Source organism: Sander lucioperca, chromosome 22, assembly GCF_008315115.2.
Source record: "Sander lucioperca isolate FBNREF2018 chromosome 22, SLUC_FBN_1.2, whole genome shotgun sequence".
In the NCBI taxonomy this organism is placed as follows: Eukaryota; Metazoa; Chordata; class Actinopteri; order Perciformes; family Percidae; genus Sander; species Sander lucioperca.
The window spans coordinates 22,784,150-22,801,198 of NC_050194.1; the positions used below are offsets into that span (position 1 = coordinate 22,784,150).

At 42.5% G+C, this 17,049-nt stretch overlaps 1 protein-coding gene across 8 annotated transcripts in view; it reads right to left on the minus strand.

Annotated features, from left to right (window-relative positions):
* Nucleotides 1-3,543: 3,543 nt before the first annotated feature.
* The window catches only part of thrab (thyroid hormone receptor alpha b), a 42,211-nt gene continuing 28,705 nt past the window's right edge, over nt 3,544-17,049 (minus strand). For 6 of the 8 annotated variants that reach the window (XM_031314857.2, XM_031314855.2, XM_035997433.1 and 3 more), the window contains 3 exons: nt 12,728-12,874; nt 9,777-10,035; nt 3,544-8,278 (listed from right to left, as the gene is read on the minus strand). In XM_031314857.2, coding sequence (XP_031170717.1) covers nt 8,028-8,278; nt 9,777-10,035; nt 12,728-12,874 — 657 coding nt within the window. In that variant the 3' untranslated portion in view covers nt 3,544-8,027. Of the gene's footprint in view, nt 8,279-9,141; nt 9,249-9,776; nt 10,036-12,727; nt 12,875-17,049 lie in introns of all 8 variants that reach the window. The other 2 variants (XR_004107634.2, XM_031314858.2) reach the window with 2 other exon arrangements.

The window sequence follows — 17,049 nt, forward strand, 5'->3', positions numbered from 1 at the left end:
ATGAGTGTGTTTTTGTGGAATGGGTCTAAGCTGATGCTCTCACAGGTGGGCACATTTTAAAACCAACCATGAGATTATTTTCCCATAAAAAAGATCTGCTGAGGGAGAAATGTGGCAAAAGGTTCACTCATTCATTTGTTGCACTTTATAATTACTTATTAAATGCTGTTGCATAGAGGGTGCTACTCTGTTTATTTGAGGGTTGATAAAAGATTGAATGGTGCAAAAGGCATTTGGCTTGGGTGCCATTTATATTTTTTTATTTTGCTTTAAGATTTTTCCACATATTGTGGGTTGGTATGGGCCATTGAAAGTGCATTTTAGTTAAGTGCTCAAGTTCAACTCGGGGTCAGTAGGTTGTAGATGTTTATCTCGGTGGGGTGAGGTTGATTTCTTTTTAAAGGAAGACTCTGACTTATTGGGACTTTAGGTTATTCACCGCATCCCCCAGAGTTAGATAAGTCCATATATACCCTTCTCATCTCCGTTCGTGTTGTAACTCTGTCTGACGCACCCACTGCTAACCTGGTTAGCACAGATCCTGGAGGTAACCGGCTCCAACTAGCCTACTGCTCCGAATATGTGACAAAATAACGCCAACATTTTCCTATTTACATGTTGTGATTTGTATAGTCCCAGTGTGTACAAATGACAAGGTCACATGAGACACAGCCATCTTCTAACCGTATATAAACTGGGAACTATATTCTCAGAAAGGCGAAGCACTGCTACTCTCTGCTCCTCACCACGGGGCTTCTCAGGTGCTGCAAGCAAATCACTCCGCTCAAGTAGCAGAGCTTCGCCTTTCTGAGAATATAGTTCCCAGTTTAGTATGGTTAGAAGATGGCTGTGTCTCATGTGACCTTGTTATTTGTACACGCTATGACTATACAAATCACAACATGTAAATAGGAAAATGTTGGCGCTATTTTGTCACTTATTGGGAGCAGTAATATAGTTGGAGCCGGTTACCTCCAGGATCTGTGCTAACCAGGCTAGCGGTGGGGGCGTCAGACAGAGTTACAACACACACAGAGATGAGAAGGGTATGTATGGACTTATCTAACTCTGGGGGATACGGTGAATAAGCTAAAGTCCCAGTAAGTCGGTGTGTTCCTTTAAAGATTTGTGTTTGCAAAGTCAAATCCTTTCCTCACGTCTCAAAAGCAGAGGTAATGGGTTAAGTAAACTTGCTCACGCTACATATATCCCACTGATGGACATCAACCACCCAGAATACTCTTTAAGGGTACATTAAGTTGGTCGCAGGATAAAAAAAATAAAGCTTCACACACATATTGCAGAAGGAGTGAATGTAGGGGCTTGTCTAAACCTTGGAATCTGTGGCCTTAAGGATCAACCCACTAAACAATGAGAGCATCGCATCGAGTAGACATACCCAAACTTCCAAACAACACATATACATATACACACACACACACACACACACACACACACACCACTTTCTGAGCAGTTCACAAAAAACAGCACATCTCGTAGAATCCTTTTGCTCCACAACATCCCCAGTACCCCTCCTACTTGTTCTCTGAGACCTGGACTACTATGAAGAGTTACCGACCCTGAGGACCAGCCAGTCAGCTGGGCTAAAGGCCAGCTCACCCAGGCAGTCCTGGCCCTCACCCACACAAAGTAGCAGGGTCCTTTAGGTCATGTAAAGAACCTCTGGAATTCAAGCCAGGCCGAATTTGATTTCATAAGCAAGACTGGCTCGTTGTTTGTTACATTGAGCTAGTCTTTCGGAAGGAACAGGAAGGAAATTGCATAGACATCTTGCTACTTGCATGTCTTCACAAACTCTACATTTGGCATTGGGGGTCCACCCTTGTTGAATGTGTCAACATGAGGGAATAAAACAGGATCATATCATCTATGGAGTTGTGGGCTTGGAGGCCCCCGCAAAGCCAGCCTTAAAACCCTCACTTTGCTTGTTGTGGTCAATTTGCTCGAGTAAGGGGTATCATCATAGACCAAAATTACTTTCAGCTTTAACCAATCAGAGCTGAAACCAAACAAAAAAACTGTCATCATCTAAGACTGCATTTACACTTCACTTCTATGTCTGGGGGCAGATTGGACAGCTACTGGATCTCAAAGAAGTAGAAATGTATCTAAGAGGCATTGAAGATGCATTGAAATCTGATTGTTGAAGCCAACTCGGGAGGTGGTTTCAGATGTATTTAAGGTTTTAATGCATCTGAAATCAGTAAGCTATCTAGGGAAGTAGCCTTTGAAGCTTCAAGTTTTTTTGGGAGTTACCAAACAGCTTCAGGTACATTACCACCACTCTCTCGACTGCAGTGGGGCTGACTCAGATTTGCATGTAGCCCATGAAAACCAAGACATGATCTGGCCAACTGAGAGACGCATATATGGTGCGTAGTGTAAATGTAAGTCTGCATTTTGATTTTATCTGGATTCAAGACACTTTAAATGATAAGTGTAAATGGGGCCTCTCTACCAGTCCCTGTTGTAAACTGGACCAGGTTTATGACCTTGTATCAAAAACTATGCTTGCAAGAGTTTTAGGCTGGATTCTGGGAGGCAGTGGTGGGCGAACAAATGAGGAAATCCATTTTGGCTTTTTCCAACTTTGATGTGGGTGTGTTGCAGCCACGCCATCTAACATTCACACCAAACAATAACATGCCTACATTCTATTCATATGTCCCTCTCCCCACCTCCCACTTTACTCAATAAAAGCACCTCACTTCCCTTCTAACCTTTAGCCAATGTGGCTGCTGGTAACACTCACATCAATAGTTTGGAAGAATTGAAACTGATTCCATAGGTGAACACACACACACACACACACACACACACACAACTATAGCCATTCATGTGTATATGAGGGATACAAATCTATCTCTCTGCAAACAACAGGAGGCACAGGGTTCATGATTAATGTCACGGGGCACATCTGAATATGGATCAGCATGCACATGTGAGAGAGTGCACACATACAAATGTATGAAGCATTATACATTACTTTGCTTTTGTTGCAATAAATCTCGAGTGTTGTATGTGTTTGTATTTACATCCTTGGTTATGGCCAAAAATAAAAATGTAAATGAAACGAAAATAAAATCAAAACAGAAAACTTACAAAAATACATAGCATAGTATTGCACCTTGCAGATGGGCAATATACAGTATATTTTCAATGTTGTTGTTTGTTTGTAACGTCTATGTGACACCACTATCTTTTCTGCTGGTGTGTGGAAGTTGGGTTGTGGGTGCCGGGTTCAGGTCCAGCCCCCTCCTGTCAGCTACATTCAATACCATAAAACTCTCAGCCATTACAAAAGTCATCATCCCTCAGTCACTGGGCCATTCACATTTTTAAGTTTACTGTCTGTAGACTGTGCCTTTAAGTTGGAGAAGTGCCCACATTAGCAGATGATCTCTAGCATCTCACAACCAAATAAGGGAGAGAGCAGAAAAGCTTTAGAGAAGAGTCCTTTTGTAACTTCTACTGATGCGTACACACAAGCACATATTATCTTAACATATACATGTTTTTTTAATCTATAAATGCTAATCTCTGAACTTTCACATGTGCCTGTAAAATATGACTCCTCCCAAGTTCCTTTGAGTTTTGTGTTGTGTGAGGTATGACAAGATTGTTTTTTTTCTTTTTCTTTTTTTTTTTTTAGTATTTTCAGTTTCTGTTGCATTATTTTTCCGATTTGTGTTTTTTTTTTTCCAAAGTTGTATTTAATAAAAAAAGAAACAAAAATATAAAAAAGAAATTCCTGTTTTGTTGGTTGTAAATTCCTCCTGATAAAAGGGGACGGACAACTGGACAGACACACAGACAAACAGATCAGTTGGCTTATCAACACAAAGTATAGATGTGAAAAAGAAGTGAAATATTTTCGATGTTACACTGCACGCATGGTCAAAAAGTGACTACAGCTGTTTTTTTCCTTTTTTTTTTCACAAAGCAGTTTAAGCGTCAAAAAAAAAACAGAAAAATAAGAAAACAATGATAAAATGAAACAAATCTCCAATATTTTTGTTCAGGAGTCTTTTTTTTTAAGTCATCTCTTTTCATTTTTTGTTTTGTAGATTCATAATCATTTCATATATCTTTTTTTCTTAATCTAAATCAGACTCAGACGGTAAAGCAGCATTATAACCCCTACTGTCACACACATATCCAGGCAGCTCATGAGAACAAAGGACCAATACGTTTTTTTTCTTCTCTTTTTCAGTTCCTTTACGAAGATGTGTTGGAATTCTAAACCTGCATCTCTGGAATGAGGGATCTCTTTCTGATCCTCACCATATGAAAGTTGGAGGTCATCCTTTTGGAGGGAGCTGAGGGGGGACATTTGGGGTTGTCAGCTGGCATGGGAGCAGGGGCTCATATGCGGTTGTTGTGTGGGAACAGAAGGGGAGACTGTACATATTCCTACAACGCCATCTCCCCTTCCCACAAGTGTTTGCTAACATTGTCTTTACAACCGGCCACATCACCCGCTCTCCTACCCATGTCAATGATGGCAGTGAGGGTTGAGTCCCTCAGCTTTTTGTCTCCTGTTCAACGCTTTCTTCTTCTTTCACATCCTCACAATCTTGCGTTCAAGTCTCTCGCTCCAATGGCTACTGCTTTGCCGTTCACATTCATTCGGTGGCGCCACTCTAAAAGGGCAGTTATGGCCAGCCTTGTCTCACAAGGGAGAGGCCTGGATCCCGTTTGGTGTCAATGATTCTGGGCAAAACTGGGGGCATCAGCGGTGAGTGGGTGCGATAGCTAGGGTGCATAGGGAAGAGGAGAGGGGGAGAGAAGATGATGGAAGGGAGGGCTCAGAATTTGAAATGTCCCTGGGCTGTGTCTATAGGAAGGATAATGGGAAAATGAGTAATACAGGGAGAATTAATAAGTGCTATACAGCCCTCTTACGCAACGATCTCTCTCCAGCCCTGGTTGGGTTGGTTAAGGGATGAGGGTCATGTGCTGACAACGGGTCAGGTTTGGGACTGAGCCCACTGCGACAATCAGCCTCTGTTAAACAGAGCCACCAAAACTCACCCCAAAATTAGTATCCCCCACCAAAACTCACCCCAAATGAGGTAGGTTTTGGTGGGGGAAACTAATGGGTAATCCAACAAAGGGTGTTGGTTAAAGTTTGAGAGTAAGGGGCTGAAGGGGGGACTGCTGCAGTAGTGCAAAAACTCCCACCAGCCTGGCTGGGTGGGGGTTATAATGGTGGAGGGGTGCGATTTAGTCTGAGCTAGGCTCCAGTAAGGGCATTGTCATAGGCTAGAATAGGGTAAGGCGGAGCGTGAGTGATGGATCTCTGAAAGTGGTGATGATGCTTGTGAAGGGCTTCTTCTTCTTGGAGGTAGACCAGATTCCACCATTACGCCCAAAGATGGTGTTCCAGTTCCTCTCTCCTCCCAGCTTTGCTCCAGATGTCAAAGCAGTGAGGCGTGGCCATCTGTGACAATTACCCATGATCCCTGCCACGTTACTCTGCTTAGGTACTTCTCAGGGGTGCAGATTACCTATCCTATACAAGCGCCCAGTATGAACTACTGCTTGGCATTGAATATAAAATAGATTTTCTCAGTCTCTCTTTTCTTTCATTCTCTTCTCGTAAGAGTGGTAAACCCAGTTAGACTAAGCTTGGCCCCAGAATTGGAATGGACAAAGTGGGCTTTCATAATCGAATCAACATTCTTGAATGGTCTTTTGGCAAGTACACTATGATATCTGCCATGGATATTTGTCGTGAGATATTACCGGTATAGTGGTAAGCATTGGTAAAGTGCACGAGTCTAAAAGAAATGCCTCTTAAGAAGCTTAATTTCCGCTGAGAACATTCTACCTTTTTACGTCTAATGCACTGTCCATGCATGAAAGAAAGCTTATTTCCATTTATCAATATCCAATGGCAGCCATCATGAGTGTACTGTGGAAGATTGCCATGATGCAGAAGGAAACAGCCCTTTCTCTGCATGCTAATTCAACAGGCGCGGCCACCACAGGGTTTTCAGGTACTCTGTCATCTATCCTATTGCAACTTGCGTAAATGTGTGTCAGCTGGGCTGCACATCTACACTGTCCTTCGTCGCTTAGTCTGTTTCTGTTTAGACAGGAACAGGTTAATCCAAATTTCCAAAGACAACACTTGGTCCCATATAACAAAAAGAGATAACCCGAATGTAATGGGTACCATTCCCTGGAGTCGGTAAAACCTTCCGGGGGGATGGCTGGCCCTCCTGTCTTCAACCTCAACCAAGTGATAGCACTGAGGGTGTGTGTGTGTGTGTGTGTGTGTGTGTGTGTATATATAACGTGAGTGTCTTTCCATGACTACAAGTGTGCACCAATTTAAATATTATGCACATTTGTGTGTTAACCTACACATGCGCCAACTTGGTGAATGGTGTATGTCTGTGTGTAGGCTGAGGGCAGCTGCCCTGTGTCCACAGAGGTGAGGTAGTGCCTGACACCACAGGGGCAGTATTGCTGCCCCAGCCTCAGGGTGTATCCACTTTGAGGTAAATGGTAGCCTTATTGGCATTTGCCTGCGCTCAGTGACGCCCATGGTTTAAAAAAGGCAAATGTGTATGGAAGCCTGGAGGGGCCACACTGAGCTGAGTCCGCGAGGAGAGGACTCTGAACAAACCCTGCAGGTTAGGGCTGTATAAATTGACACTGCCGTGCAGTGTATACAGTAAAATGAGGCATTCACGTTACTCTGAGGTGATGTCGTGTGTTTTCATGTTTATGCTTTTATGTGTGTGTGAGAGAAAGACAGAGAGAGAGAGAAAGTGTGTGTGTGTGTGTGTGTGTGTATAAGATGAGCTTTGCCGTCTCGCTGGTGGTTGCTGCTATTGAAAACCTGGCTGCATGTGGGAGATTTACTTCTGACCCTGGCTCTGACTCTACAGGCCAGCTATTACATCTGGTTTCCTCAATCTCTGATCCTCCCTCCTCTCCCCTCCCTTCTTTCTTTCTATGCAGTAACTCCTTGGAGAGAGAAGGGCTTAATTGTCATTAATAAGACGGTAGGCTTCTGGCACAAGCAGCACAGGCAATGTCAAGGCAAGATTGCTCGTGTGTGTGTGTGTGTGTGTGTGTGTGTGTGTGTCACAGGAGCCGGTCCAATGACAAAACTGAAGGTAGATATGAGCCATGTTCTGCACATGTTTTCAAAGGTAGACAACACAATTTCATAAAACTGGAGTAGCCTTATATAAATATAGCACCGGTTTCACTGGGATCTAAGAAGAAGCTCCAAAAACAGCTGAAACGGCTCAGATTGAGTTGAGGAATTGATAAAGACTAGGTCTGGTAGCAGCCATTACACACCAATGTACGCTTAAAGCATCTGCTGACATTTTAATGCGCAGTGTTTGCTGATTGCGTGTGCCTGCATGACTGTGAGCAATTATATGTCAATGATGTCCATATTTTCTGAATTACTGCCTTAACACTTATTCAGAAATAATACTGAGAGGTGCTGGCCAGCATCGGAAGCTGGAAACATGGGCTTTAAAAGGTGTGTTTTTCTGTGGCCGATAAAAAAAAGAACCAGAGGGGGGGAACAGACCCCTGCAAAGAGCGCTGTTCTGAAAAACTGAGGTGGAACAGGCTGTGGCTGTGTGTGTGTGTGTGTGTGTGTGTGTTGTGTGTGTGTGTATCGGTGTATGTGTCTTGGCAAATGGCTACAGCTCTTACTAGATAAGACATCATGCTCAGACAGAAGGGCCCCCACACAAATCTCAAAACAGGGGTAAGTAAAAGGAGGAGAAAGAGGTGGAGGAGAGGGTGTTCGTAAAACAAAATCCTCTGTTTGCTTGACTCTCCTGTTGCTGGTGTGTTGTTTCTGTTATTGTTGGTTCCAGTTTTTTAAACCACATCCTTTAAATGTGATGATGGAGAAATGCAAATTCCTGCCGAGAGGACTCTCCCTCCATCCTTCCCCTATAAAGATGATGGCCCTTCCCGTTTGCCCCAACCTCCTCTTCCCTTTGTGTGGCAGCAACTGTGTTTCACACCTCCTGGTCCTCGAAGACCTCCAGGAAGAGCGGTGGGAAGAGTTCGTTGGGACACTCCACCTTCATGTGAAGGAAGCGGCTGGCGTGGCACGCCCCGATCATCCGCAGGTCGGTCACCTTCATCAGGAGCTTCGGCCAGAAGTGAGGAATGTTGTGCTTGCGGTAGTTGATGTAGTGCTCAAACGCCAGCAGGTAGGTCTCCTGGCACTTCTCGATCTTGTCCATGCAGGTCAGGCCCGAACGATCTGGTGGCAGGAAGAGTTGGTGTGGAGGAAAAGGAGGGAGGGAAAGAGGAAAGACAAGGAAGAGGGGGAGAAGAGAGGGAGGGAAAATGAGTGCATACGAAACCTTTACCTAAATGTGATTCTGATTAAATGTCAACATTGTGGCAGGAGAATTTGTCAGTCAGCTCAGTGAACACTTTCATGTGTTATTATGAACAAAATTACCTGTGGGAAATACTGTGTGGGCTTGTAGCATTTTTTAAATTCATATTTTCTGACTTTTTAGTAACCTGTGGATACCCATAATTATACTGTAAAATGTGCTGATGATACTGTGATTTTGAGCCTTCTCCACAGGGACATGAATCCTTCTGTGTACCACGATGAGAAAGACTCCTTCATCAAGTGGTGTGACACTAACCATCTCATTCTAAATGTTACCAAAACACAGGAGCTGGTCCTCGACCCGAGGCAAGTGACTGACGATGAGCCAGTGGTCATCAAAACCCAGACAGACAATCATTCAGGTGTCCTAGTGCAAATACTTAGGTGTCCACATAGACAACATTCTACAGTAGAAAACACACACTGATAACCTGTGCAATAGGCTGCAGCAGAGACTCTACTTTCTAAGGCGATTGAGGCTGTATGGAGTGAGTGAACAGCCAGATCATTCTGATGTTCTACCGGGCAATCCTGGAGAGAATCATTAGATATGGAATCACTGCATGGTTTGGCAACCTAACGGTGCAACAAAACAGCTATGAAGGTAATAAGGAAGAAATAATATGAGCCCATACAGAGCCTGTATGAGCAGGCAGTCATGAAGCAAGCAACAAAAATCACTACAGACTCTCAACATCCCCTCTTCTCTAAATACGAACCTCTGCAATCAGGAGGAAGACTCCGTGTGCCAAAGTGTAAATCCAACCGCTTGAAGTTATCGTTTTGTTCCCGTCATCGTGAAGCTGATGAATTCTAATGCTAAATCCTAGTGCAATAGAGCAATGTGCAATAAATACACATGCACTTTAATTCTTACAAGTTTATTTAAGCTGCAGTTTTGTCAATGTCAAATGTCTCTTAAGTTTCAAGATGTTTTCATGCTGTTTTGTGATGTTTTATGTGAAGCATAAAGTTACTGTTACTGTCTATAGATCTGTCTATCTATATCTATGTTGATAGTTTTTTACGATGTACCAAGAGTTAAGGCCTCTAATCAGATTTAGGATGAGATTTAGATTTCCTCCTTCCAACACTGAATGTATGTGGACTTTAATCTTCAGGCCATAATTACATTCTGATTCACAATAGGCTAAAATATGTACTGTGTAAAGCAGCGGGTAATGAATATGGACTGTTGGGGAATTGTGTCTCCAAGGGCAAAGAAGAATGAAAATTTACATTATATTACACTAAGCTAAAGCTTCTAGACTACCAATGTTCTAAGCAGATAATTACACAGGCACTGTCATGCAGCTTTAAGTTTTAGAAAAGATATTCTTAAGTCAACAACAACCTGAGCTCATCAGCAGCACGGCCTGCAACAGCGCCACCTCCGTGTCGTCCAGGTTGAATTGTGCCAGGCTCTTGCCCAGATCGAAGATGGCGTCCGACACCACGCCCAGCCCGCCGTTCTTCAGCTGCTCGCGCTTCACAGCCATCTCCCCGCTTAGTGTCAGCGTCTCACTTTCTGGGTCGTAGCGCATGGCAGCCCGCAGTGACATGATCTCCATGCAGCAGCCCTTCAACAGGATGATCTGGTCTTCACAAGGTAGCTGGTGGAAAAGGTTTTTTTTATGTTTAATGCATGGTTATTGTTATTTCTAAACAACTGGCATATTAAACACATTTTAGCATTTGAAGGCGACCTTTACAAGGAGAACACTGTGGTGGATGAATTTCACCAACGTGAACTTTAAACTAGAAAGGGCTTTTTTTCTATGAAAGAGTTTAAAGATAAAACTATTTAAAAAAAACATGTACTTTGGGAATAAATACCAAATTATTTTGAAATCAAAAAACATTTTACATTTTTCTTCTATTGTGCTAGATAGATGTTCAGAGTTTAAAGTACACTTTATGACAAATTGCTTATTACATTCAGGTTATTTTACAGGTAAAGTTATGCACAATCACTTAAAAAAATAAATGAAAATAAGATATGTCCTCACAGCATTCACAACATTCAAAAAACAAGAATAATGTATTGTTGTGTAACTGGAAATAATGGATTTCTTGATTTCTCATTCATTCATAAATTGAACATTTGCCATTTTTACACTTGACTTCAAATTGAGATGAATGTTTGGCATTATGACTGTAGATAGAGGGAGGAATCAGAAGCAGAGTTAGGAAGGAACGAGAAAAGGGACAGATGTGATAGAGAGGAAAGGACGGTAGGGGAAGAAAAAAGAAGATGGGTTGAAAAGAGGCAGACATGTTTTCCCACTGATGAACACAGATTATGACTAATACACCCTGATTTACATGGATATTAGAACCTCTGAGTTCAAACCCCATTTCATTAAATCTAAAGACTCTGGTGTGCTGAAATTAAATCTCACCTTAATGTAAGCTTGTTTCTTTTTTCACTGCTCTTGATTGCTGAGCGGATTAATTGCCATTAATTGGCTTGATTTGTCTTGTAAATGTGTACCTGGAGGCATGCTTAGTTTTTAGTGGCTCAATAAAAAGCTGGCTTTGTGTCTGTGCATTCTTATCAGTAAATTACTGCAGTGGCACGGAGATATCTCATGGAGGCTACGCAGGTTCCCTCTGCTGCTTTCATCAGATTAAAAAGGCTTCTTTCAGAATATAATCTATCATATTGTGAATAAAAGATAACGTATTAATCTGACTACTGCTATAGTGTCTGGAATACAAAAACTATGCATCCTTATCTGCTGCTGTCTAAAATTAATAGAATATGCAGCAGCAGTATTCTAGTTTACACACTCATTTCAATAGTAGCATCCATCATAATAGTATCATTTATAGAATAATAGAGCAATTGGAATGACTTTAGAATATGCTGATTAAAAAAAGTGACGACCTCTACTTTCAAAACTATGTGATTTATGTTCTCAAAAAACAGTAATGGATTACATGTACAACTTTTTCTCTCAGACTCTTACAGCTATTCTTTCTTTCCAACACTCGCACACTGCACTAGTAGACAATAACTCATCGACCCTGATAATTATCCAATCTAAGTAAGGTTTCATTACAAGCATCAGGGACAAGAAACATGATTACATGTTGCTAATCAAGGCGGGGCGAACAGAACAGGAGCAGAAATGCCTCTCTGATTGTCACCAGCAAATAAGGCTGCTTGTTGTGGGTTTATTTCCCAAGCCAGACAGACAGTGCGAGTGCTATAGCAACATGTAAATGATCCGCATATTCACCTGTGCTTTGTATTTTCTGATTACACTGCAAGTATTTGGAAAATCTTACAGGCTTGAAAGTCGACGATTCGAATCGTCGGTCGGAGATCGCGACTGGGATTCGTTGAGCAGTCGTGTTTTTTTTCTTCCATTTCGGTCCCTAGAAGTAGCTGCAGAGTGAGCGCTCCTCGCTTTCACGCTGCTCTCTGGTACAGGCAGCTGCAGACTCAGACCCAGGGCGAGTCTGAGTGAGACTGAGGCAGCTTCGCCAAGTCAGGCTCTGAGATAATGTTCTTATCGCACAGAAAGCTCACAGAAAGTTAATATATCGTCTCAGGCTTTTGTTTGATATCTAGTGTCTGCAAAGTGTCTACTTTATTACTTAAACGTCGCTGTCACCCTGAACGTCCCGCCAAACCCCGTTCAAAAATCGGGCAGTTCAATAGCGTTGCTTGACACTCTATATAAAGAAAAGAAAAAACTAACAAACAGTCAAATATTCATATTGAACAACCAAATCTGATTTGACTGACAGAATTGTGTCCCAACCGGCAGCGGCAGATGGCTGCCCACCAAGAGGCAGGGTCTGTCCGAGTTTTCTGTCTGTAAAAGGAAGTTTTTCCTCACCACTGTCAGACCTTTCTGTCTGGATCCTGAAGTCCTGAAATACTTGCTCTTGGGGGGGGGATTGTTGGGTCTTTGTAAATTATAGTGTGGTCTAGACCTACTATCTGTAAAGTGTCCTGATATAACTCCTCTTGTGATTTGACACTATAAATAAATTGAAATGGAATAGAATTCTGAGTTGGGTACAGCCCTAATTAATCTTATATGTGTTTTTGACGCTTTTTCCACAGTATTCTGTTAAGTTGTAAATATCGGTTGTAACTCTTGCACATACTGTTGTGGTCCTCCTCAAACAGAGGAGCTGCCAACACTGCGAGACAAGTTGACCTCCTAAATCACATATTTTCTCTACCAACACGCACTCACAGAATGAGAGAAGCTCGGCTGTGTTATATTTCTTTGTATTTCTTGTCAGACTCCCACACTCGCCCCTCTGCGCCTCCAGACCACTTACATCAGAGAACATGGGCAGTTTTTTGGCAAAGTCGACGACACGGGTGATGGCAGGAGTGATGATCTTGGTGAACTCGCTGAAGGCCTCCAGGTCCACCTTGTCTCCGTCTGACGTGGGGGCAACCGGGGACTGGCCGATTTTTTCTGGCTGCATGGGAAGAAAAACCACAACATGGGTGGCTGATTAGAGCGCAGTTGAAAACTACATTAGCCATGAGCAAAGGAGCCAGATCTGAAAAGATCAGAACCGACGACAAACTGATCCTATTAATAAATATTGTGTGTATCAAAGTCTGATATATCTTGACCCCTCTGCCATAGAGCTCCATTGTTGTCCAAAAACTATTAAAAACACATCAGTGAGCCCCACTGTTGCACTGGGTGACATGTTCCTTCATCACCATAAACACAAACACTGTAGTTTATTTTGACTCAATCCCACACACACCGTCCTGATGCAAGAAAAACTCACTAGAGCACCAAATGTGAATTAATCCGCTGCTGAAAATAGTCCCCAACAAATGCACTATTTCCTCCTGTTGTGTGATGTTGGATAGAAACTACAGTGACCAGCTGTTTTAGGTATATTAGTACATTAGAACAAGCTACAGTTGAGAGTATGGGTGTGTTTTTAGAACTGAAGAGCACAGAAGAATAAAATAACATTACAGAATAATCAGTATGAGTGGTGTGTGGCTAAGAGTAAAATACAGTGGTATAGCCTTTTTTTTGCCGCTTTCTACAAAATGCTCACTTGCCTTGGGAGACAAATTAAACCAATTTATCAGATAAGGACAGCAGACTGTGCTCTGTAAGAGGAATGGGACATGTCACCTGATAGATAGCGTTTACTTAGAGGAGGACTGTGGCGGGGACCTGCAGATCAGTAATACATATGTTTACAGAGTTGTGTTAATGGAGACTATGTGACAATGAAAAATATTGTTTCACGCTCCACTGAATAAAGCGCGTGTCAAGGCCGAAGTCATTTATTCTCAGCCGGGGCTGAGATAAAGGTATAGGAATAATCACCTCACACAATGAGCCATCAATCATAATCCAGAGGGAGAAGGATTCTGTGAATCTGTGCAAATTTAGCCAGTCCTTCGCTGTGCAGCTAAGCAAATACGGAACATTTAAATAGTCGTAGTAATCACTTTGATGGACTGCAACTCTCGTCGTGTGAGAGCCCAAACAAAGCATTGGCTTCTGTGTTGGAGGTCAGCGGCATTTTTCCCTTTCAGTGCTGAGAAAATAGCTCTCTGGAGAGAGAAGACAGAGAGAGAAGCTGAGGTTTAGAGCTGCTAAATGCACGCCGAGCGGAGAAGCTTAGAAACAAACTGGAAGACTCAGCTGTGCGTCACGAGATACGACTGTCACCTTTAAACTCTTTTGGAGAAACACATTTTCTCACTTACCTTCAGTGGCATCGAGCCACGAAAATGTGAGATATCTGAGATTTCTGCATTAACCCCAATACGCCGGAGGTGCTCACGGGACTGAGAAATGGCAATTTAAAAAATTCAACATCAGTATCTCTTTTCAGAATCTCTCAATAATCCACAGACCTCATTGTCAACGTTTTCATAGGGATACATTCATTTCAAGATACGTTTTAGATTATCAATAGTATGTGTTTTGTTTTACATTATAGAAAGAAGAAAACATCATTGATTGATGGATTGTTGATCAATACAAATAACTCAATGGTTACGGAGATTTCTGGCTTATTAATAGTATTATGTGTTTTGTTTTTGTTTTCTGAATAGCCGAGCAGAACATTTTACAACAGCCAGGTGAGCTGTCTCTTTGACCCAATGTTGCTCAGACCAACAGCATATGCTCATGTTCATGAGCTATTGAAAAGAGGAGATGTGTGTGATTTGAAAAGCTGCCAGTAGAGTTTATGCTTCACTTGGCCTGGAAAAGTAAATAAAAGACGTGGAGCGTAAAACGGGGACTGACCTTTGCTCGCAAGATAGCAGTTGGATAGTTACATGCATATTAGAGTGAGGTAACAATTTTGCCTACATACTTAATCATTTGTATGATCATGTGTTTTGTAGTTGTGTCTCAAAGAAGAAATGCATGAACGCTGGTAAAAAAAAGGTAAATTTATTCCATATGCACATAGAAAAAATTGATTATTTTTGCATCATTTGGCATTTGAATCTATGAGGTGGTTTTGCAAATCTTCAGACTGTAAAAGAAGATGGCATGATTTCAAGCAGAGGACAGTCCTTATAAATGCACTACATGGCCGGGTTGGCTCAGTGGGTAGAGCAGGCACACATGTACTGAGAGGCTTATGCCTTGACGCAGAGGTCCAGGGTTCGAGTCCGAGTCCTGTGATGATTTCCTGCATGTCTTCCCCCTCTCTCTCCCCTTTCTTACCTAGCTGTCCTATCCATTAAAGGCGGAAAAGCCCAAAAAATGATCTTAAAAAAATAATTAAAATAAATAAATAAATAAATGCACTACATTACAACAAACTCACTGAATACGCTAATGAATTTGAATTTGCTCAGCGAGTCACTCTGGCATTAAGTAATGATGCTCATTAACTATACCCTGGTAGCTGAGCTGCACCAATCACATCGGTGTATCTGATATAGCCGGGCCAGAGGCGAGCTAAACAGATGACGACAGTTGAATCTACCAGTTAGCTCCGCTGGTAGCTAAGGGTATTCGGCTCTGGATACGTCACCCTGTGTATTGTTGTGATTGGTCTTAGTGTTATCCAATTGCGTGCAGTGAGATTTTCAAATGCATGCTTGGTGCAGCCCCTCGAGTTGGGCCATTTTCATTACTCAATGCCAGACCCTTAATCTTTCGGATTTGGGTCTGGATTTCCAGGCTAATGCCGACCAGAATGTTCTTACAGATCTGGAGGCTCAGCCAAATAATACAATGGGCAACACTCATGAGTGAAGCAGGTTTCAATAATGTGAGTTTTCTAGGAACATGACAGTGAATGGAGTCAAATGTCCTGCCCACATACAGGTAGTAGTCTCGCTTTGCCACAGTGCCGAGGGGGAGGGTCTGGCTAGACCACACAGCATTCCGGGATGGAAGAAAAACGTGCTCCGGTTTATTGGCATTTCTTTAAACCAATCACAATCTTCTTGTAGAAAGCGCCGGACGGAGCCACAGTGCCGCGGCAAAATAGCCTCTGGAAGGAACTTGGTTTTGTGGAACATGTGTACGTTCAAAGGTTGTTTTAGTTGTTCAACAGAAAACTCAGATTGGACAGACTAGCTAGCTGTCTGGATTTACCCTGCAGAGATCTGAGGAGCAGTTAACCACAGTCCTCATAAATCCCAGGAAGTTTAAAATTCTAACACAAAGAAAGTGGAAGGTAACAAACATTCGGCCGATAACAAGGACATCCGGCGGAACATCTGTCGGCACAACGTCGAGAATATAGACTAGCAGGCAGTGAAACCAAAGAGATGAAGTATTATGTGGGAGGTGTTCACAATATGAATGTAGTCCTGAAAAATCCATCTACGATAATAATGTAATCTACAGTATCAATCTAACTATGTAATGTTTTACAGTTTGCATTGACAAAAATACTTTGCATCCTTTCAACGTTTGCAGTGTCTTGTTGAATCCATGCCTGAAAACAATTTAGGCTCTTTTAGAAGCAAAATGGTTGCATCTGGCACATCTTATGAATTCAATAGATGAGTTCATAGATGCATTTCAAAATGTCACTGGTGCCGTTTTATAGCTGATGTCCCCACAGGACGGGCAAGGTTCAGCTTAGCATGTAAATTCAGATTTTCAGGGTTCAGTAGCTATGCCCTCCAGAGCCCGGTTTGTTGGTGAATCCTGTGTAAAATAGAACAGTTTATCCTTTTAGATGAACCAAGCTCAGGGCTAACATATGCAGTATGTCACAGTAGCATGGGTTGGTGTGCTAATCCTGGTTTTTGTAAGCCCTGCTCTAGAGACTGGCTTTCTACAACTTTGTAGGGTTAACAACAATATGTTTTTTAGGTCGTTTTCATACCTGCCTCGTTTAGTTCGGTTGAATCGCACTAGAGTCCGTTTGTCCCGCTGGTGCGGTTTCATCAGGGCAGGTGAGAACGCGGCATTCGCACCAAAAGCAGACCAAACAAGCGTACCGAGACCTGCTTGAAGAGGTGGTCTCGGTACGCTATCAATCGAACTCTGGAGCAGTTAATTTGTGGTGAGAACGTGATCCGTACTCGAACCGCACCAACTATATGTACTCCACAAGTCTGAGCTAATGTCTCCTGTAGTTAGGTGTGTTTAGCAATCTGCGATGCAGCCGCTAAAGTTGGAGACAGACGC